This window comes from Manihot esculenta, chromosome 14, assembly GCF_001659605.2.
Source record: "Manihot esculenta cultivar AM560-2 chromosome 14, M.esculenta_v8, whole genome shotgun sequence".
In the NCBI taxonomy this organism is placed as follows: domain Eukaryota; kingdom Viridiplantae; phylum Streptophyta; class Magnoliopsida; order Malpighiales; family Euphorbiaceae; genus Manihot; species Manihot esculenta.
Window position 1 is genome coordinate 7,500,401 of NC_035174.2, and position 22,796 is coordinate 7,523,196.

Below are 22,796 nucleotides of genomic sequence, written 5' to 3' on the forward strand. Positions count from 1 at the left end.
TAATTATATACAGTAGGACTACAATTTTAAATATATTATTTAATTTTTAAAATAATATTAAAATAAATTGAGTAATAATAAATAAATATTTTAATTATATAATTTTAAAAATATAAATTAATTAATGAATATTTTAAAATTCAGGAACTTATTGTAATTTATGCTTTTTTATCCTATTCTTTTTCTCTACATTTTCCCTTAATTTTTGTATTTATTTTATATTAATTTCACTTTTTTAAGTCAACTATTTTTTTTTAACATTGACTCGAGTAGTTATAATGTGGCGTAAGTATTATATAAAATTTGAATATTACTAAAATATTAAATATATTTTTCACTTTAAAATTTATTAAAATATTTCAAGACAAATTAAAATTTAACAATATTAACCTCGTAATCCTAATATAAAGATAGCATTATTGGCAAGCACATTAATGTGTATTTGTAAGTCCTAAATTATTGTATAAATTTACTTTTTAATAATATAATACTAATAATTATTATATATATATATATATATTAATGATCTGAAATCTAAAAAATAGAATTTTATAAAAGTTCTCTAAGTTTAGTCCCAGAGGATAGTGTTTCTCTCCTTCTATCTTTTTTCTCTGTCTGTCAGTGACATATAATAGTCTCCTTGTCATTAGATCATCTGTCTCTGCTACAGGCGTAACGATCATTTAATTCTCCCCTGACGTGCATTCGGATAGACCCATTAAGAAAATGGGCTGGCTATCTTCCTCCTCTGGATTGAGCTGGAAGATGAGATTAAGGCTGAGTTTAGAGAAAATCTAATTATTGGGCCGAAAAGGCTGGATCGGTCTGATTGAGAAATCTAGGTGGAGCCCAGTTTTAAGGCTGAGCGAGCTGAATCTAGTTCATGCGGAAGACTTAAGGATCTCCAAGTAATGGGCTATCGTCATGGGTCTAGTCTAGACCGGATATATATAATAAAAATTAAGATAATAAATATTTCCTTCATCCCAAAATATTTGTTTATATTTTTCATTTTGAATGTTTAAAAAAAAATTACGAGAAATAATGAGAATACCAATTCTTTTAATGCGTGCAAATATACGTTTCTAAGTTCTAAGCATCAGTTGCGAATGGCAACTGAAAAGCCCAACTTACACACATTTCCCACGATTGCTGCTTCTTATCCTTCTCCAAGACCCCGCCATGTCGCGACTATTCAAGTTCTATGCTTTTGTTGGTCCATTTATTCATCTCCATTGATCTCATTATTGGGCTGTTTTATATTTGGCCTGGCTGATCATCTTTCACTGTCTAATCCATTCAAATGAAGTTCAACAAAATTTTAGCTACAGCACTGGGTAGAAAACCCAAGATTGCAGCTAACAAAGGCACAAATGTTACTGATAAAAAGATCGATCAGTTACTGATCAGGGACATGGAGGAGATTCTCGAGTCATGGGAGCTTCCATCGTTGCTTGGGTCTGAAGAAGAGGAAGAGGAAGAGGAAGAAGAAGAAGAAGAAGAAGAAGAAGAAGAAGACAATGTTGGCGGCGGAAGCGAAAATTTGAGGTGCATCCATGTAAAGGATGAGGACTCTTGGCAAATTCTGGTTTCAAAATCATCAGCAAGTGAACAAAGCCATATGGTATGTGAAAGGATTGTAGTTTGATCCCATTAGTGGTAGTGGCCTTACATTTTGAGTGTATCTGTGGCTTTTGTCTTTGCAGTTCCATGAAGTTTTGTCCTTTTGGAGAAAGAAAGAGAAAGAAGAGTCAGAATTAAAGAGTAAAGAAGAGTCAGAATTAAAGAGTAAAGAAAATGGGTAAGTGCAGAACTTGAAAACTCGATATTCGTTACAAGAATTTGATTGTTGATCGTGAAATTTTTATTCTGAACGTTTAAGAACTTCAAGTATTCCTGTTTGTACTTTTGGCTGAACAAGATGAATTGCGAAATAATGATTTGCATCTGAGTTCAGCTCTGCAACGATATGTCGTTTAGCTTGGATCAAGTCGCGTTAATTAGAAAGAATTTCATTAAATTAATAAATCTTAAAAAATTGCAATCTTCGTATTTTCAGCCGATTTCGAACTCTTCTGTCGTTGACAAGGACGACAAGCATCGTCTTCATTCTATTCTATATTGTAAAACTTACTAAAACTGAAAGACCTCAACAGCAGATGCAGACGCGGAAATTTGCTGTTGATTTGTTTAAACAGTGATCCTGCGTTTTGAAACAATTCCTCTGTTGTTTGTTGCCAAGTAAGCTACCTTCCTTTCTTTTCTTAACGAAATACTCGGAGCAAAATGAGAATCTGTGTTGCATATTTGTACAGCTAAAGCAACGTTTCTTATATTCCAGCAGAAAGTACTGAATAGATGTGCTATGAAATTGTATACCCTTGCGGAGGATTGTGATCTTTTTGGCTACTCCCGATGCTAGAGATTCAGAAGAAGTGCATTTTTTTTTTTAAATTTTAGAGTTTTAATTTATGAGTATGCATTGTATTTTGTTTGCAGACACTAAATTGTTGGTGAAACAATTATTGGGTAAGCTCAAATGGGGTTTTATAATTGCAAATCATTAATTTGTTACCAATTGCATTATTTGCATGATATTTTTTTTCTTTTTTCACTTGTGTTATATTTTCATTTTTCCTTAAAGTTTTTTCGCTGAAGCGTGTTAATCAATTACTATGCTGCAGGAGATTCTCTAGTTCAATGGCATCAAGCGAACTTCCCACACAAAAGGTAGCTCCTCCAGTGCTTCTAGGAGCATCTTTCTTTTACTTACTGATATTATCTTCAATAAAATAAAGAGCAACTTGCTCTTTCTCTCTCTTTCTCTCTCTTTTTCCCCCCAATTCTTATCTACTGTCAGTTTGATTTATTATTATTATTATTATAACTGTGGTATTTGATTTGTAGGTTGGAAGTGAAAACTCTACCAATGAAGCAGTTGTGGTATTTGTTTTAGGTGAGCTTTCTATAACATTCTTTTACATATGTTACTTGTTCCTATAGCTTTTATACGGCTAACAGTATTTTGTGATTGAATCATGATGATAGTTTGTACCTTTGCTCTATTACCAAGTGTTCTCCGAAACTCTAGTCAGAAGTGAAAGCCATCTTTATTTTTCCCCGTTCATTTTTTTCACTTTGGGGGAAAATTACGTTACCTGGATTCACAAGTTAAACTGTTATATGGTTGGGATCTTTTCATTAATGAGGTTCGTTTTTGCACTGCTGCTGTGATCATGGTAGTTATACTCGTCTTTGTGATCAAAGTAGTGTTTTATATGGTTATTGGCTATTCTGCCAATATGATGCCTTCCATTTATAGCTTATACGTGCTTCACCATTGATAATAATGGTCTGTTTCTTGTAAAATCTAATGATAAAATCTTAACCAACTTGCAAATGGGATTAAATTGTAACTAAACCAAATTCTGCTATGGTAGATTGCTTACATAGTTCTGCAATCTGCGTCAGTAGAAGATATTGTTACATATTATGCCTTGCTATTTTTCCCTTTCAATGCTCTCTTTTTATTTACAAATAAGTTACTGGCTAATTTTTTATGTTCTTAATTTAGTGGTTGCACAAGCGAAAAATGACGTCCCTGATAGCATAGGTGGTTCAATCTTGTGACTTCTGTCCATACCTGTGTTCTGTGTTCTTGTGCACGTTTGAATTAATGTCTAAAGCAGATTATGGTTTTATATCCATATATGATTTTGTGAAGCTTAATTTTTTGTTTGAAATGATTCTTGACATGCAGGTGGTCCAGGCAGTGGAAAGGGTACTCAATGTCCCAAAATTGTGGAACACTTCGGGTTTACAAATATTTGTGCTGGTGAACTTCTGCAAGCAGAAGTTGAGTCTGGATCTGAAAATGGGTTAGCATTAATAATACTTATCATTTCATCACTCCTAGCTGTGTAATTGTCAATTCTTATCATATAGACATTGTTCAAAACAACATTTTTTTTTTCTGTAACTCTGCCGCTTGCAACAGAGAAATGATCCTGAAATTCAGGGAAGAAGGAAAAATCGTCCCTTCTGAGATAACTATGAAGCTTTTGCAGCAGGCAATGCAGCAAAGTGAAAAGAAGAAATTTCTCATTGATGGATTCCCTCGTAATGAAGAAAATCGCACTGCATTTGAGAACACTGTAATTAACAGTCACTTAAACCTAAATCTTCTTGTTGGCTTTTCTCAATTTGAGATTTCTATACTTCCAGTTGTGAAGACTTTACTTCCTTACTGTTTTCATGCATTACTCTGCATAAGTGAGCTTTGATATGTTTGGAACACGATGTTGTCTTGCAGATGAAAATTGAACCTGACCTGGTGCTATTTTTTGACTGCCCCTCAGAGGTGTTGACAAAACGTCTTCTAAGCAGGAACCAGGTTAGCTAGATGCACCACCTTGTTGCTTGATTTTTACTCTATGCATTTTTTTAATGATTTTACTTCCATTGCTTTTAAAGGGAAGAGTTGATGATAACATTTATACCATACAAAAACGACTGGAAGTTTATTTTGAATCAACTCTGCCTGTAATCAACTACTACAGCTCAAAAGGAAAAGTTGAAAAGGTAAATTTTGTGGTCAAAGCTTCGCTATTAATGTATTATTGCTCAAACCCATCTGGGAATAAAAAGAGAATCTGCAAACTCATGTAACTTTTTATCTTTTCTGGCTACCCTAGATTGATGCTCAAAGATCCATTGATGAGGTATTTGAAGATGTCAAAGGTGTCTTCTCCAAGCTCAAACCAAAAAGTGTTGTGGGCTTAAAGAATGAATGCAACATCCTGCAAATTGGAGCCCAAGTCTCATCCATTATCTAAAGGAATGAAAAAACTTGCTTTATCTGCTACTATCTTCTTTTTTTTTTTTTTTTTTTTTTTTCTCATTTGATTAGCCCTAGTACACAGGTAATTATATATAAGAAAAAAGAACATGGAAACCCAGCTATATTAACCTTACTTTATGAGCAGAAGAGAAATGCTTAGCAGAAGCAATCATGGTGGCCTCTGGACCAGCAAGTTGGTGTTCTTTTTCTCTTAAAATCTTCATCTTTAACAGCCACACTGAAGCACGAGGCTAATGACATAATGATCCATGGGCATGGCTGTCCATTCTCTGCCTTTTGATCCTTGCTCATCTTCTTAATTACACACTGGTGATTAAGCTAGTTTTGACGAAGCATGATATGTAATTATTTTTTAAAATTAATTAAAATGTTTACAATTTTATATAAGCACAGTTTCTTTATATTAAAATATTTTTCATTTTTGGATAAAATTAAAATCTATTCTTTAATCTTGCCTACCAACGTCCTATACGACGTAAGCTATACTCATTAGTCTACTAGTGTTATTTAGATAAGCCGTCAAAACGGCATTGTGAATTGACGCAAAAGTAGTTGTTTGACTTTAGAATAACCTATTTCCCATTAGTATTAAAATAATTATGATTTGATGCAAGCATAGACTAAGTAAAATTGGTTAATCTTATTTTTCAAAAAAGTCACTAACCCTACTCTTATGCCAGTTGGCTGGACAATGAGTTTCAATAAATATTTTATTATTAAATTCTGCGATTGCAAAAGAGTACTTGACAAAACAGGAACCAAGTGTAAAAATCTATTTATTTAAAACAAATAACTTAAAATAATCAAAATTATTTTACTAATCAAATTCATAACATTTACTTTAAGAGTGATACTGGAGAAAACATATTAACAATATTAATGACAATGAAGTCTGGTATATTCAATTACGTTGAAAAATATAAAATAATAAATATCTTAAAATTATCTTTTTAGCAGCATCTAAAATAATATTTAATTATTGAAATCTCAAGAGCAGTGACGTGGCAGATTGCTATTGACAGCTAATTTGTCGTTTTCTGTTTATGTGTTGGATGCATTGCACTGGATCTGGACCTGCAGCCTTTCCCCATACTAACACTCTTGTCTTGCGACACGTTCTTCCCATGCTCGCATTACAAGAAAAGAAAATATTATTATTCCTTTTTTTAAGTTATATTTTTTATTCTTATAAATTTCAAATTTTAATTATTAAAGATTTTTTGAGTCAGCTCCGAACAGAACACATGATATATCGTTTCAAGCTGGACCTTCACGTCTAACGCACCCAATAAAATATATTTGTTTACTATTAATTAATAACAATAGCTAGAAAATTGTGAAAAAATAAATGGATAAATTATACTGTGATGCTGTATAATTAATGAATTAATTTTATATTTTTAAAATTAAATATTTAATTTTTTTATAATTATTTTGCTTAAATTATATTTTTTATTTTTATTTATCATTTAAATTGTAAAAAACAAATTTATTATTTTTTAAAATAAATAAATTATATTTAAATTTTTAAATTTTAATATAATTAATAAATTAATCTTTATATTTTTTAAATTATGTGCTTAAATTCTTTTATAATAAATCATTCTCATTTATTATAAATTAAATATTTTTATTTTTTACTTTTTTTATTTAAAATAACATTTAAATTTTATTAACTTTTATGTATAACGTTTCATTTAATTAATATTTTTTATTTTTTATTTTTCACATTTCATTTATTAAAAGATTTCAATACTTATAATTTTAAAATTTTAAAAAAATATTTATAATTTTAATTATTTTTATATAATTTTCAAATAATATTTAAGGAGATTATAAATTTTTATAAAAATATTTTAAAAAGAAATTATACTTTTATAAAAAATTTAACTATTTATTAACTTTAAATTAATAAAAAAATTATAATTTAAAACGGATTAAATATATAAATATTTAAAATTTTAATTTAAAATTAAAGAGATTGATTCATCAATTATATTAAAATTTATGGACTAAAATATAATTTATATAATATAAAATTTTATTTATATTAAAAATAATTTAAGTATTTAATTTTAAAAATATAAAGATTTTACAATAAAATTTAAAAATTAAAATATAATTTATTTAAAATAAAATAATTTTTTTTAAATAAATATTAAATCGGTTACATATTTAATTTATATTAATATTGAAGTTTTTTCTGGTTTTTTTTGTCATTTCTTTTATTGGTATTATTTTTCTTTTATTAGAGTTGAATTTTTTCGCTATTTCCTTGTTATATAATCTTTTTAATAACATAAAATATAATTTGAATTGTTTATTATTTTTATTTCATAATATAATCTACAAGCATATAAATGCCTAGCTTTCTCAAAAATAATATTTTAAAAATTTTTATTGTTTAAAAATATAATCTACTAATTATTTTATCTAAAAATTATTAAATTTCGCTTATTATAATTACAAGTTTTTAATTTTCTATATTTATATTATTTTTTCTGAAAAAAATTCGTGTTATAATTATTTTATACTACTTATCAATGGACAATTAAATTTTTTACAAAATAATAATAATAATAATATTCTATTGAAATCTTTCAAAATTTCATGTTGCTTTTCTAATTTAATTTTATAATTTAAGTGATGTGACTAATTTTATTTCTGTTACTGTAAAATATAATTTAATTTAGTAATTGAGAAATTCACTGACTGGTAAATACATATCAAATCATCATTTCTATGACCCCTCCACTAAAAAAAAATATATTTTATTAGTTTTATAATCCTAACAACAGCAAAATAAAATAAAATATATGATTTGGATAAATTTGAGGGAGTTTTATATTCAATAAATATGATTAATTTAATTTAAAATTGTGTTTAGATTTAAAGTTTTAATATTTTAGAAAAGATGAAAATAAAAAAGTAATTCAACTCCTAGTTTGCCTCAAATGGGAATTTTTATAAGGCACGACTTGAAAGAAAAAGTAATGCAAATCATGAAGACAATATGATAGTATTTTATTCATCATAAACAAGTGCACAACAACAAAAATAATTCAGATTTCATTGGATTATTAATATTTTTTTATTAAAAGATTGTAGGGGTACTCGAATTTTATTTCACATACATAACTTTAGCAATTAAGTCATACTAACGCATTAAATCAGCTGTCAATATAATTGAATTTAAATTAAAAATTGAATTGAATTGAATTAATTAAATATTTCAATTCAATTTTTATTTTTAAAAATTTTAATTATTTTGATTTAATTTAATTTTTTATAACAAATTAATAAATCAAAATAGTATATTATTTTTTATAATATAAAAAAATTAGATTATAATTAAAATTTAAAATACTAAAAATAAAATATAAAAAATAAAAAAATTATTAAAAAGTTTAAATAATTAAATTAAATTAAATCAATTTAATTTAAATTAATTTATGGTCGATTTAATTTTTACAAATATTAAAATTTTAATTTTTTATTTATTCACTTTATTACTCCATATATAATTATCTGAGTAATGGATCATTTATATAATTTATTGTGCCTAATCTAATTTATCAAAACTCAAGTTGTAATACCCGGCTAGACTCCGGTATCGGAATTCCTATCGTCCGGTGGAATCTCGGATGTCGGAGACCTCTAGATGGGTAAAACCATGTTCTTATAAAATATTTTAATGTTTTTGATGATTTTAAGTAAAAAGGGAATGAGTTTTTGAATAAAAACAACCTTGGAGGAAAACCCAGGTTCGGCCGCCGAACATGCAGGCATTTCGGGTGTGCCTTAGGCCCCCGAAGGCATAGGTTGAGGAAAGTCCAGGTTCGGCCGCCGAACCTCAAGTTCGGCCGCCGAACATGGCATGCATGCGGAGGCACATTCGGCCCCCGAACGTGGCCTAGACAGCCACTATAAAAGGGTCCCTTAGCCGAAAATGGGCGAGCTTTTCCCCATTTTCGGCCAAGGTGAGCTCTCCGCCGTCCCTCACCGATCTTTGATGTTTTTCCTCTAGATCTTTCAAGTTTTTCATTTGTTTTAACTTTGTTTTGAAGATTTGAGCTTTTGAGCAAAGTTTTGGAGCTTTGAGGTTCAAGAACTCAAATCTCTCCCAACTCCAAGTTTGGTCGCCTCTACTCTCGATCTTCAAGAGGTAAGAGTCGATCTCTAGCTTATATTATGTTTTAAGTAAGTTTTATGAAGTTCTTGAGGGTAGAATGCATGTTTAGGTTATAGTTATGTTTATGGGTATAAATGTATGTTCATGAACAATGTGGCTTGTAATGTGTGTTTGATGTGTTGTAGTTGGGGTTTAAGGTAGTTTGAGACCCCTAGGAGCTTGTATGCATGTTTTGGTTGAGCTAAATGCATGATGGTTTGAGTTTGGAGGCATTTGTGCATGTTTGAACCAAGTTTCTGCCCTTTGGGAGAAACCAGGTTCGGCAGCCGAAAGAACTTTCGGCCGCCGAACCCTCTTGTGGAGGCAGCCTTCGGCTGCCGAAGCTTGCCCCCGAAAGGAGACTTTCGTCTCTGTCTGGGAGTTTCGGCCGCGGAACATGCATGAGTTTCGCCTCTGTCTGGGAGTTTCGGCCGCCGAAGGTGCCGCCGAACCTGCCTGACTTTCGGCTCTGGAGGGACTTTCGGCCGCCGAACCTGCCCTGTCCAGCCTTTCTTTGCATGTTTTTGCATGGATGTTTTGAGGAGTTTTAGAGGGTTTTGGGGGATGTTTTTTTAGAGTTATGTTCTAGTATGTTGGTCCCTCATTTGAGTCCACCTGTGTAGGTTCGGACCCGAGGAACCGAGGACCTCAGCAGTGAGTCAGCTGTTTCAGTCAGTGTCAGAGCTAACCAGAGGTGAGTGGAATGACTCTTATGCTTTTAAATAAATAAATAAATCAGTTTTGAGCATGTTCATGCACCACGGATGCCATGTGATATTTTAGGATGCTTGCATTAGAAATCACGAATATGTTGCATTGCATAATATGTTGTTGATGTGGATGAATGTTGAATGATCCATTAGCCCTCATATGTTATGATATGATGATATGGTATGGAAGTCCAGGTGTGGCCTACACTACGCCCTTGGCACTATGTAAGAGAAAGACCGGACGTGGCCTGCACTACGCCCCCGGCACTATGGATTATGTATGTTATGTTATGTTATGTATAAGAGAAAGACCAGACGTGGCCTGCACTACGCCCCTGGCATGATTGGATTATGTAGAGGGCTAAATGGTGACAAGTTCATCCTTGATATGATTAGTTGTGATGTGATGCATTTCATGTTATCATATGTTTTAACTGCTTTACTATTCTGCTCACTGGGCTCTAGTAGCTCACCCCTCTCCCAAATTCCCCAGGTTTGCAGGTACGGGTTAGACAGAGAAGTCAAGAGGAGTAAGGAAGTCTTATGTATGTAATAGTTAGAATGTGGACATGACAGATCGTATAATGATGTTTGGATATGTAATGTAATGATATTGAGGTTAGAAGTGTGCTTGACCATAGTATAATGTAATCCCTTTTTGAATCATGATCTTAATGTTATTGATGTCCATGTTTAGCCAGCTCAACACTTGTTATGCCACCCATTGGGGGCATTGAAGAGATCCCATAGAGGGGTCAAGTTTTTTATTATGTATATGTTCAGTGCATGCACAGGTTGAGTTTGGTGTATGATAGAATGTATGAAAGAAAAGTTTTAAATTTTTATGTATGATTGTTGATCATGTATGGGATTAAACAGGTTTACAGGTTTCATGTCAGGCTTGCTACGGGTCCCGGCGGCCTTAAGCCGATCTGGATCCTAGCACCGGTAGCGGTCCGATTTCCGGGCGATCCGATTTCCGGGTCGTTACACAAGTTTAATGGTATTTCACGTAACAAATATTTAATATTTTTTAAGTTAAATGCTTATATCAAATTTTATTTAAATTAATTTAAATATTAATCATAAAATATAGAAATTTAAATGTAAAATTTTAATAGTTATTTAATTTATTTTTATATTAACTTGAGCTTAGCACTTTCTGATATATTATGAAAAGTACTTAATTATAATATACATTAAATTAGGGCATTTCAGTAATTCTATCAGAAGCGAGCAGAGTCAAATAATCGGCGTTCAATATTAAGATCGGCAGAGAAATTGTTTTTCTTTTTCCTTTTTATTTTCTTAAAAAGCTCCTCTGACTCTCCAATGCGATTCGTTGATCCTTCTTGTTTAGACGGTGACATCGCCACGTCATTGCCCAATCCCTTATCTACACATTGCACCGTTTTTCTTGCTCCATACATTTCCATCCAACGGTCTCGATCCCTCCACTGTCACGAAGATCCAACGGCTCCAACTCCGATTTCCAGAGCATTCCAAATCCACAGCAACCTAGAGAGAGGATCAAAGGAAAAAATAATTAACTAGAGAGAGAAAGAGAGTAGAGTGAAGAAGTAACTATGGTTAGTTTTAAACCCAGGTTTCCTCAACAAGTTAAAGAACGTTCCTGGTAAGAGAAGGGCTAGACAGAAAAGGAACCGAGGCCGAAAAAGAATTAAAAGAATTCAAGGAGGGTTTTTCATTCCGTGGTCTTGGCTTTGGTTGAATTCTGAGTCAACTCGGGCGATTCCATTCTTGCTTTCCCTCCCCCCTTAGAACCTTCAAATTCGTCTGAACACGGCTTCATAGAACATACACCTTGTTGTTCTGGTGTTTCTTTTATCTTTTTCCCCTCCAATTTCTTCAAAGGTTTCAATTTAATCTTAGGGTTCTGATTCATTCGCGACTCTCCGTGGGATTCTCTCAGATCTTGCATTCTTGGTGAGTTTTTTGCTGCCATTTTACTTCTTAATGGTTTTTTTTCTCAGGTTGTAATAGTATGGTTCTATTTGAGGTTTTAAAGGTCGGTTAGATTAATGTTTTCTAGTTTATAACCATACGTAGTTTTGACTTGTGAAACATTCTTTTTCTTTTCAAGGTAGTATCATGATTCTTCCTTTTCTGTGTTATTTGTTTTTTTTTTTTTTTTTCGTGTGTTCATGGTGTGTACTGTAGGCTAGTGTTCAATGCATATGCTCAGATTTTGAGAGGGGTTGAGAGGACTAGCTTCTGGGTTTTCTTTTACCTCTAGGTTTAGCAGCCTCTTGTTACTTTTATAGATTCAATCAAGTTTTGCTTCTTGCAACCCCCTCACCAACAAAAGCCACCTCCAATCTCTGATCATGGACTTCTCTTAAATCGGTTGATGCTGATGCGTTAATGCTTAGGAAATCTTAATAAAAGAAGCCGATAGTGGATATGCAACCATTTGCCTGGAAGCATTTTTTTTTAAAAAAGAAAATGGATCTCCGATCTTGAGTTAAATTTATCTACTGCTTTGTAGTCCTTATACGTGCTGTTTAGTATTTACTTTGTAAGATATTTCTATGAGCTAATTGTCATTTTTTTCTACCTCTGATATTGGTACCTTCTCCCCCTCTCTCTCATCCAGATACTTTTATTATCAAGTGTTGTAGAAATGGCTTGCTTGGCATAGCAGTGGGCTTGGGATCTTCTTCGGAGTCTCTATTTTTGCGGTAATGGTTTCTGCAGTTTGAATTGTGGGTAGAGTTTGAGATGAGGTTGTCAAATTAATGATTGATAGTGAATTTTATTATTTTCGACAAGATCAGTTGCAATTGGTGTTTGGCGCTTTTTTGGGAGGGAAGAAGCTCTCTTCCTTCTTTGCTGCCTCTGTCACCAGCCACTTAGAACACAAGATTCTCATTCCATTTCATGTCTCGTAAGTTAGACAGCCCAGTTCAGACCCAAATGGCAGTGGCAGTCTTTAAGAGCCCACTCAGTGGGGAATATCACGGGAATAGGAAAATGGAGGGGAAACAACCTGCTGGGAGGAGAAGGATTTTTGTGCAGACTGAGACCGGTTGTGTTTTGGGGATGGAATTGGATCGTGGTGACAATGCACATACTGTCAAAAGGAGGTTGCAGCTTGCTCTTAAAGTCCCCACTGAGGAGAGTTCCTTGACTTTTGGGGATATGGTGCTGAATAATGATCTCAGTGCTGTTCGTAATGATTGTCCTCTTCTTTTAACGCGAAATTGTCTGCATAAAAGCTCATCTACTCCCTGTCTTTCACCAACTGCCAAGGAAATCCAACAGAGAGATCGGAGTGGTCTTGTTGAGATATTGGGACAGTCAAATAGCTTTGCTAAAATGAAACAATTGGTCAAGGAAAGTATCAAGGCGATTAAGATGGGTGTTGATCCAATTCCAGTTCATAGTGGGCTTGGAGGTGCATACTATTTTAGGAACAGCAAAGGTGAGAGTGTTGCAATTGTGAAACCAACAGATGAAGAGCCTTTTGCACCAAACAACCCAAAAGGCTTTGTTGGTAAAGCACTTGGGCAACCAGGTTTGAAAAGGTCTGTTCGGGTTGGGGAAACAGGGTTCAGGGAAGTAGCTGCTTACCTACTTGACTATGATCACTTTGCAAATGTGCCTCCTACTGCCTTGGTGAAGATCACACACTCAATCTTCAATGTCAATGATGGGGTGAATGGTAACAAGCAACACAAGAAGAACCAGGTTAGCAAGATTGCATCTTTCCAACAATTCATACCACATGATTTTGATGCTAGTGATCATGGGACATCCAGCTTCCCAGTCTCTGCAGTGCATCGTATTGGGATATTAGATATTAGGATTTTTAACACAGATCGGCATGCGGGTAACCTTTTAGTAAGGAAGCTTGATCGTGTTGGGAGATTTGGGCAAGTGGAATTGATTCCAATTGATCATGGTCTTTGCTTGCCAGAAACATTGGAGGATCCATACTTCGAATGGATTCATTGGCCTCAGGCATCAATCCCATTCTCAGAGGATGAGGTTGAGTATATAGAAAAACTTGATCCTGATAGGGATTGTGATATGCTGCGAAGGGAGCTCCCTATGATTCGAGAGGCTTGTCTGCGTGTCTTGGTTCTCTGCACAATTTTTCTCAAGGAAGCTGCTGCTGCTGGTCTCTGTCTTGCTGAAATTGGTGAGATGATGAGCAGGGAATTTCGTGCCGGAGAGGAGGAACCCAGTGAGCTTGAGGTTGTATGTCTCGAGGCGAGGAGGTTGATTGCAGAGAGGGAGGTGTTGTCTCCTGGGACAGACTTGGGAAATGAGGAATTTCAATTTGATATAGACTATGAAGAAACAGAATTTGACTTCACACCAAAGATGACAACAGAGGATTATATGACTAGAACACCCATCCAACATGGATTTGGAGCTAGTAATAGCCGTTTACCACTTTCAAGATTAGAGGAGAGCATAGAAGAGGAAGAGGAGGAGGAGGTGGAGGAAGAGGAAGAGGAAGAGGAAAGCATGGAGAATGGTGTAGGAAAAGACAGAGTGGGTGGTCTACCCTCGCCTGCACGGTTGCCAATCATGTCGAAGCTTTCTATGTCACTTAAAAATACCACATTAGGTGACAAGAAACAGAAATGCCAGAAATTCTCAGGAGTGAAACCAGAAAATGGCTATTTTGCTAACACATCTTCTGGGCACAGGAGTGCTAATGAGCAGCTTCCTGCAAGTCTCAGTTTTGTGAAGCTGGCCGACATGAGCGAAGGGGAATGGACTCTGTTTTTGGACAAATTTCTGGAACTGCTGCCCCCGGCATTTGCCAAACGGAAATCTGTGACCCTTGGTCAGAGACAGATGCAGAGGCTTGGTACCTCATGCCAATTTTGAGATTGAGATACCAGTATGAGGAAGAAGAATAAGACGTTTAGGTTTGTGAGAGTGATGGACAACTAGGATAGTTTCAGTTGATGGGTTTTCTCCTTGGAAGGTGTTGTAGTCGAAATCAACAGTAGGAGGGAACTGCTGTAAATATTGATGGCAATTAGCTGAGTGAGGACCAATGAGCCGAGTAGAATTGGTTGTATTGCTTTTTTCTCTTTTTCCCACGTTTTTCTTTTGCTTTCAATTTTCCCCCTTTCACTCCTTATGGACCTGTTTGATAAATAATTTGTAGAACCAAATTACAAAAAAATGCTGTATAAATAGTCATCACCGGAGGTTTTTGGAACTTGCTTCTAATTAATTATTTTTCTTCTGGTATGCATCTTGCTATAAATATTGCATATGATCATACTATCTAAATGACAAGAAGGAGGTATTTCTTAATAGTAGCATGTGAAGATCGAAAGGAAGTCGGCATTTTTTCTCTCTTTTGACATAACACCTGGCTGCCATTCATGAATTAAACGAGTTACCAATTATACATGCCTGTTGGGCGGTGGGAAATTATTGATTAGATATGGAAAAAGACATTAGTGTGTTATCTCATGGCTGTTCTAATACACTGTTGAAGTAGCGGATTTGCGAGGAAATTTTGTCCATGCTGACATAGAAAAGCATAGAAACAAACAACCAACCAACGAAAGAACATCACCTGTTTGGGTCCCATTTCACATTTAACTATTTAATGGTTTTGCTCTTTGATCATCAAATGGGTATTTGCCCTTTCAAGTTGTTGACTGCTCTGGTCAAGCAAAAACGAAGTGTCTGCTACTCCTCTTCTTCTTTGTTCATCATGTTACGGGTAACATAATTTAGAAAAGGGGAAAAAAAACGGAATGTTGAGTCGCAAATTCATAAATATTTGATACATACATAAACAGCCTCAACTTCCTAGTTTTTTTTTTTTTTTTTTTTTTAATTATTACCATTTAACATTTTGTTTAATCTCTACAAGTGGGGCGTAATTATACATGTTCTAATTTTTTGGGGAGTAAATAGCTATATTTTATGAAGTTTAGGGATTAATAAAAAATTAACCAGAAAAAATTAGAATACCAATTGATTTCTCTTTTTTTTTTATCCTTTTAAATTCCATTAATGTATTTAGCTATAGAAATAATAAACTAGCAGCAGTTTTTGCGATTGATTTTCTTAAGAATAAAGGACTATTGCTGGAGTGATTTGTCTGGTAAATAAGGTTTAAGAGATATTGTCGAAATATATGGAATTTCTGCCAAATTTCAAAAAATTCCATTAATATAGGAATAAACGGATTATGATAATTAAGGAGACATGTGTCAGTTTTCATTGAACACATAGCTTATCTAATGGAGAAATGGAAAATTATATTTAATTTTGGACATTTATTTTCCTGCATCTTTTACCATTGAACTTTGTTCTTTAAATTAATTTCATATAATCAAGCTAGACATAATTCCCATTTTAGGCATTTTCAGTTTAAAATGAAATAGCTAATCTTTAGAATGATAACCAATTGGTACCTTTAAAAATGGTAGCTTAGCTTCAATTGAACAATCCTGCTTTGAAGATGGGAGCAGAAAAGGGTCGCATTCCATGGTGGCGGGTCCTTGTGGTCTGTCCTTTTGCCAAAATTCATCATTCTTTTTACCAATAAGTAAAGCAAAGTTTATTAATTTTTTTCAAGAGGCCTCATATGTACGGTACATACACCTATTAATAAATAAATAATAAATTATTTTAAATTCTACTTACTTATATTTTATTAGCTGAGTGTATATAAACTATGTACGAATAATAAATTTTCTTATTTAAAAATTTATTATTTAATCATGGCAAAATAGCAGTTTAGAAAAAAAGGATAAATTTATATGAAATAATTGATTTTAATGAATAGCAAATAAATTATGAGTTATATATATATATAATTTCTTTTTTTTTTCTTTTTTACAAATACCCTACAATTATATTGATTTGGTTCTGCATACCAAGCAAAACATAGGCAGAAATCATTATCAAGCAAGCATGCCAAAATTATCAATACAATGAAGATAGGCACAAAAAAGTTTGGTGAATGTCTCATCTGGCTCTTGCTTCTCCATGTTAGTTGGTGATATTAGTTGCTTAATTTTTACTAACAGTTAACAGAAAAGGATTATGAAACTACAACAGAATAATAATTGGAGAAAATATCTCTGCTATTTCATGCATATAGTCGTATTACAAAAATAACAAGCAAATAAGAAGAAGTCACATATACAATTACGGTTACTTTTTAAAAAATGTATGCATTCATTATCTTACAGGTTAAAATAATTGATAATAATATATTGGGTATATTACCTTTTATAGTAAATTAAGACACATATTTACGATCTAATAAGATTTTGATAATAGAAGATAACCGACCTTAATAAAGATCGAGTAGACTGAATACAGATACAATTTGGGGAGAAATACAAAATTTCAATAAAAATAATTGACACTGTTGTCAAACACATAAATGTGCGTATCATAGACCAGATTGATGTGACGCAAATGAAAAAATGGAGTATGAATTAACCAATACTGTCATTTATGAGCCGTCTGATATGTGTACACATATAATCTGATGAAACTTGACGCTGGAGATTGTCAGAAAAGAGTATATATTTAGAACCAATTCAAAAAGATTTTTCTCCCACATTTATAAAAAAACTCTTAAACACATTTTGACGCACACATCCTTAGAGTTTCCATCGAAATATTCTGATATGCGTCTGATTGTCTTCTCATATTTTTGAGATCCTCTTCTTCAAAATCGAATATGGAAGACCTATATAAAATTTTAGGAGTATCTATTTCTCATCAAACCAATCACGGATTAATAGTTAACTCATCAAATTAATCCATTGTCCAAATATCTGGATTTAGTGATTCTTATCAATCGATATAGCATATAATTATTCGAATAATTCTCTTTTAATATTTTGTTTTAAATTAGGCACTTGTCAAAATGTGAGCGTTTGAAAAAAAATGGATTGAAGTTGAAGATAAAATGATGAGTTGATAGACAGATAAAAAGTGGGGCTAGGGTTTTGTCTGGTTGTCCCCTTATCTATTATCCTGAAGCAAAGTGATAGTTGAAGATGAGTATAAGGATTTAATGATGAAGGTCTTAATTTCTTAAAAAAGACATCTGACCATGTGAACAAATTAAAATTAAAGCTTCTATGTTAAATTAACTTAAACCCTAGATTAATTAACCAGCTTCCTTATCTTGTGAAATGACTTTGTCTTCATCTTTGAACTCATTTACTAGATTTTCTGCAAGTGTACGTTTGGTACAATGTTGTTTTTAAGACCTGACCTACTCGCATGTGGAAGGAAAGGAAAGGTGTGGAGCACATGCAGAGATTATTATTAGGTAAAGAATCTGTAGATATGTTATTATAAACACATGCACACTGGAATATTATTACCAAAACATTGTAGGAAGAAATTAGTGTTAAAATAATAAATTTCAAATAATAAGCTATAATTTAATTGAAATTAATTTTGATCACACTTATACAGCAGACAGGATTATAAGATGCTAGAACATTGGCTGAAAATCCAAGTTAAAGCCCAACCTAGGCTTTTGCCAACCTCACTCTTTTCATTATGGGCTTTCTACAATCCAGGCATGTTGGACCCTTTTCCTGTCTGCAGTGATATTTTAAATGGGCTTTCATATATTGTGCATCCATTAAATTAAAAAAACTAAAAATTAATAATAAAAATAGTTAAATTTATTTTTAAATTAAATTATATTTTATTTTTTTAATTATTATTAAAAGGTTAAATAATACTGAATAAACTATTTTTTTTTGTGAATTGTAATTAAGATTTAATCTTAGCTGATATATATTAGACACCTGATAGACTATCTCTAAATATTAATGTTAGATATGTAAAATAAGTATGTATTAATTAATTTTTTAAAAATATATATATAAAATTATTAATTTATTTATAACATATATAATAATTAAAATATAATTTTAAAAATATACTTTTTTAATTAGATTAATATCATAATTAATTTAATTGTTATTCATAATATTTTTATATTTATTTGATGAGAAATAATTCAAAACTTCTAATTGCGGAGCTGATAGAAAATGCAGCCTATAAACATTCTATTAATTGACGTATATTAGCATTTAACAATTGAATCAAATATTTACTAAATAGAGAATAACTCGCTGTTTTTTTAAAAAAATAGAGATTGAAAATTGAAGAATAAAATCTAAAACCTCTCAAATTTAATCAGATATATTTATTATCAAATTAAACTTATGACTGCGACGATAACTCACACATTAAAATCGTAAGATAATTCAGAGATAAATTTAGATAAAAAAATTTAAATTTAACATATTTAACCTTCATGATATATATTTTAAAGATAAATTTAGTATTTTTATTAAAAATTAATTATTTTTTATTTGTGATAAGTAGGAAATGAATTTTTTTTAGTAAGGGATAGAGAGTGAGGACCGAATTTCAGAATTCATACGAGTTATATATATTTTTAGGTACTGTACTATGTCAGACTAGATAATAAAAAAAATATTAATAACAATGTTTACGAATAATAACAACAATAAAACAAAAACGGCAGATGTCAATAGAAGAGAAGCTATACACAGTCCGATCAAATGCTTTCCTATCTAATTTTTCTTGCAGACTTGGGGAATATATAAGGTTATATATTCTAGCAGAAGAAGGGCATCATTTGCCTTTACATCTCCTTTTGAGAGCTCTTGCTTGAAAAACTTTATATATGTAAGCAGAAATAACATTAGTGTTAGATGTGCCTCCATGGTCTTTCTGCAAGGCTTACACATTCACCATACCTAAAACAATCCACCATATGATCAATCGTCAATCCTGCTACTTGCATAAATGAGTACACTATCACCGGACCCACGAACCGGAATCCTCTTTTCAGAAGATCCCGGCTGATAGCCTCTGCCTTTGGAGTCCTTAATGGAACATTTCTTGGATATTTGTATCTGTTGATCACTGGTTTGAAATTCACATAACCCCACATGTAGCTGCTAAACGATCCAAATTCCCTCTCAATCTACAATGTTTCAATCATAATCAAATTTCATTAATTTTCTAATTATTTTACACAATAATTATCCAATCGAAACTGTTTAAAAATTAATTTAAAAATATAGATTAATTAATACATTTATTCAAGTATTTAGACTTGCCTTCACTATGCATTTGGCATTGTCTATTATGCACCTCACTCTGCTTTCAGCCAACATAATTGCCTTGTTTGATGCTATCTCTATGATTTCTTTCTCTCCCATTTTCGCAACAATATTAGGATGAAATCCAGCAAAAGCTTCTCTGTGGATTTATATCATAATAATCAGCAAACCAAAACAAATCATTTATATCCTCTAATTAATTTATTAATTAAGGAGGTCCAAAGAAATAAAAATACCTGAAAAGTTCTTTTCTTTTAATAATTTCAGTCCAATTGTAGTCCATCAACATCCCAGACATGGCAAGCAGCTCGAACAATTGGCTGTTTTTGCAATTATTAGATTAAAATATATAATTTCTTACGAAAAGTTGGTATACCACTCCATAATTATTAGTAGGTAAAACCCATTTATTATTAATTAGATATAATACACATCTAATCACTTACTTATCATCGTAGACTGGAACTCCCCAGCTTTCATCGTGAAAGGTGACGTATACTTCATCTGTAATAACATCAAACAAAATGAATTTCCAACTATTCAGTATTACAAATTATTAAAAAAAAAAAAGATGTAAATGCTGGTCTTTATCCATAGATAATTAGCTAAGATGGTTTTAAAGATTGATTCAAAGTTTGAATCTTAATTGGAAGAAGAGAAGTGAAGGAGATGTCAAAGTTTGAATCTTAATTAATCTGTTAATTTGCTCATGATCATTATACATTTTCTAGCTTTCTCCCACTTTCTAGAGTTGAATATATATATATGTGTGTGTGCCATGCATGACAATGAGAAAAAGAAGATACCACTATTCTTTGTAACCCAGTTGCATCTCTTCAACTCTCCACCAGTAGACTCCTGATTACTTTGCTGCTGCGGCTGCTGTTGGACATTCTTCGAGACTGCCGGAGCTTCTCTTCTTTCCAGTGGTGTGATTAAGCGAAGAGCCAGCGATATCTTCTGTTCAAGTGGAGTTGAATAATCTGTAAGAGAAGAGTCATTTGAGTTCTGCGACAAAGATAAGGACACCGACGATAAGGATAATGAAGAATTGCTCCTATGTAACCCAATCGGGTACACTTTCTTGAGGTGTTTAGAGAAAAAGCCATTGCTACATGGCCTCTCTTTATCTCTGACGAAGATGCTATTCTTCTCCAGAACTTGTTTTCTCGCCACAGCTGCTCTAGCCATTGGCACAGAAGATGAGACAAAGCTAAGTTTTGAGAGCGACTTAAATTGGGCAGATAGAAAAAGGCATCATGGATGATGAGAGATTTGTGCATAAAAGTTGAGGAGATTTTAAAAAGACCTAAGTTGGTGATGAGTGAATTTCATTGTATGGATTACTATGTGCTTCTCTGGTTTTTAAGCAAAAGTAATATTAGTAGACTCAATTTGGACAATTCCTTTAATTTATGAAAAGAACAAAAATTTTCTAAAATTATATATATTTAAATAATTAAATACTTTGATCATGAAGGACCACCGAGCTACCAAATATGTTCATATATATTTTAGTAGCAGGAATATTTCTTTAATGTCCACTTGTGATATAAGGTTGAACATTACTATAATTAAATTAAACCTAATTAATTATATAAACTTAATGATTCCCATGAAGCTATTTATTAAAAAATTATTCTTTTTCAATATATATAAAAAAAATAAAATTTATAAGACGGATATATTTTATCTCATTTCAAATATAGTAAAGTTTAATAAAACTTGAATACTTTTGGAAATAAATAAATAGTGAGGATTTCATTTTTTTTAGTATTTTTCTAAGTAAGTAAATCCCTTTTTTGATGTTTTATTAGTGGTTAATGTTGCAGTTTTAGTTAGAGTGTGTTAGTCTCAAAATTCTAGCAGGAACTTTTAGTTGCAGTGTTTTTCTCAGCACAAATGAAAATGGGACCAAATTATTCTTAACTTGTACTCTTGATGTGTTGATGGTTTGAGGCATACCTATTGCCTGCACAGACAGAGAAATCTCATCCCACTATTTCTTTAGATTTTCTTACGTAATTTATAATGTTAGTCTCTAAAATTTGTGTTTTTTTTTTTTTTTTATTATTGGTTTTAGACAATTCTATGAAATTTTTAATTGAGTTTTGTTTACTGCTTTGAGTTTAGTGTAAGCTGGTGTGTATGGGCAAGGTGATGTGCCCTTTTCTCCTTATATATGGTTGGTGTAGTAAAACAAAAGTTATGCTTTGAAATTAGTCCTACAAGAGGTTGGAGTTTAAGTACTTTGTTTTTTTTTTTTTTCAATTTTATATTTTGCCTCAAAAATTAAAATTAAAATTTATTTTACTAAAAAACTTCTTTCTTAAGATTTTGATCATAAAATTGTAAGCATAATGACAGCATTGACTAATTATCCTCAAATGGGTTATTTGTTTGCACTTTGATTTTAACAGTTTATTTATTTTTATTTATCACACAACTTCAGTAAAAAAAATTTTCACCATAAATATATAAAAAATATTGCAATACTAAATTACTTGTTATTATAAAAGTTTAAAAAACATAGGTAGAAATCAAAACATTCATTACGGTAATAGCCGATGTTTTAAAGTTAACTTAGCTATCATATTAGTCTACAGTATTTACTTGGCAAAAAATAAATTAAAAAAAAATATTTAAATTAATCATAAAATTAAATATAATGGACCCAAATTAAAATAAATTAAAATATTTAAATTTACTTTACACTCGATAAAAAATAAATCGAATAAGAGTGTTAATTTCAAAGTAGAATTATTATTATTATTGCATTTGAGCGCATAACTTAATTTTATATCATGAAAATTACTCAAATTAGTTATAAATTTAAAAATAAAAATTATATAATAATTTATAAAATAGAAATATAAATAATTTTTTTTTTTGATATTGATTTTTTT

At 31.8% G+C, this 22,796-nt stretch overlaps 3 protein-coding genes across 13 annotated transcripts; 2 read left to right on the top strand and 1 right to left on the bottom strand.

Annotated features, from left to right (window-relative positions):
- The first annotated feature begins 1,092 nt into the window (after window positions 1-1,092).
- Window positions 1,093-5,260, top strand: LOC110631217 (UMP-CMP kinase 3). Of its 5 annotated transcripts, none has more exons than XM_043950140.1 (11): window positions 1,606-1,624; window positions 1,707-1,801; window positions 2,060-2,241; window positions 2,342-2,529; window positions 2,685-2,730; window positions 2,908-2,956; window positions 3,761-3,878; window positions 3,998-4,154; window positions 4,313-4,393; window positions 4,474-4,581; window positions 4,695-5,260. In XM_043950140.1, the coding sequence occupies exons 5-11, from the start codon at window positions 2,701-2,703 to the stop codon at window positions 4,833-4,835; spliced, it is 684 nt and encodes a 227-aa protein (XP_043806075.1). In that variant the 5' UTR covers window positions 1,606-1,624; window positions 1,707-1,801; window positions 2,060-2,241; window positions 2,342-2,529; window positions 2,685-2,700; the 3' UTR covers window positions 4,836-5,260. The 5 variants fall into 5 exon arrangements, with proteins under 5 accessions (XP_021634657.1, XP_043806075.1, XP_021634659.1 ...); XM_021778967.2 differs by having other exon boundaries at window positions 2,345-2,529; XM_021778969.2 differs by having other exon boundaries at window positions 2,500-2,529.
- A 6,120-nt stretch (window positions 5,261-11,380) lies between these two features.
- LOC110631328 (phosphatidylinositol 4-kinase gamma 5) lies at window positions 11,381-14,948 on the top strand. 7 transcript variants are annotated; one of them, XM_021779105.2, is made up of 3 exons: window positions 11,381-11,689; window positions 12,360-12,444; window positions 12,536-14,948. In XM_021779105.2, the coding sequence occupies exon 3, from the start codon at window positions 12,644-12,646 to the stop codon at window positions 14,606-14,608; it is 1,965 nt and encodes a 654-aa protein (XP_021634797.1). In that variant the 5' UTR covers window positions 11,381-11,689; window positions 12,360-12,444; window positions 12,536-12,643; the 3' UTR covers window positions 14,609-14,948. The 7 variants fall into 7 exon arrangements, with proteins under 7 accessions (XP_021634797.1, XP_021634796.1, XP_021634800.1 ...); XM_021779104.2 differs by having other exon boundaries at window positions 12,541-14,948; XM_021779108.2 differs by having other exon boundaries at window positions 12,377-12,444.
- Window positions 14,949-19,221: 4,273 nt separating this feature from the next.
- Window positions 19,222-21,232, bottom strand: LOC110600279 (DNA-3-methyladenine glycosylase). The gene is made up of 5 exons (XM_021737095.2): window positions 20,697-21,232; window positions 20,337-20,394; window positions 20,127-20,210; window positions 19,888-20,029; window positions 19,222-19,751 (listed from the first exon to the last, which is right to left on the bottom strand). Exons 1-5 carry the CDS (start codon window positions 21,079-21,081, stop codon window positions 19,473-19,475), a joined length of 948 nt encoding a protein of 315 aa, XP_021592787.1. The 5' UTR covers window positions 21,082-21,232; the 3' UTR covers window positions 19,222-19,472.
- Between the last annotated feature and the right edge of the window lie 1,564 nt (window positions 21,233-22,796).

What these genes read in the sequence shown, in the direction of transcription:
- LOC110631217 (XM_021778965.2), top strand. Translation starts at nt 1,304, where the DNA reads ATGAAGTTCAACAAAATTTTAGCTACAGCACTGGGTAGAAAACCCAAG. An exon ending in GCGAACTTCCCACACAAAAG is followed by an intron (nt 2,731 to 2,907) that starts GTAGCTCCTCCA and finishes TTTGATTTGTAG; the next exon opens with GTTGGAAGTGAAAACTCTAC. An exon ending in GAGTCTGGATCTGAAAATGG is followed by an intron (nt 3,879 to 3,997) that starts GTTAGCATTAAT and finishes CGCTTGCAACAG; the next exon opens with AGAAATGATCCTGAAATTCA.
- LOC110631328 (XM_021779103.2), top strand. Translation starts at nt 12,644, where the DNA reads ATGTCTCGTAAGTTAGACAGCCCAGTTCAGACCCAAATGGCAGTGGCA.
- LOC110600279 (XM_021737095.2), bottom strand. Translation starts at nt 21,081, where the DNA reads ATGGCTAGAGCAGCTGTGGCGAGAAAACAAGTTCTGGAGAAGAATAGC. An exon ending in CTGGGTTACAAAGAATAGTG is followed by an intron (nt 20,395 to 20,696) that starts GTATCTTCTTTT and finishes ATGTTATTACAG; the next exon opens with ATGAAGTATACGTCACCTTT. An exon ending in ATGCCAAATGCATAGTGAAG is followed by an intron (nt 19,752 to 19,887) that starts GCAAGTCTAAAT and finishes GAAACATTGTAG; the next exon opens with ATTGAGAGGGAATTTGGATC.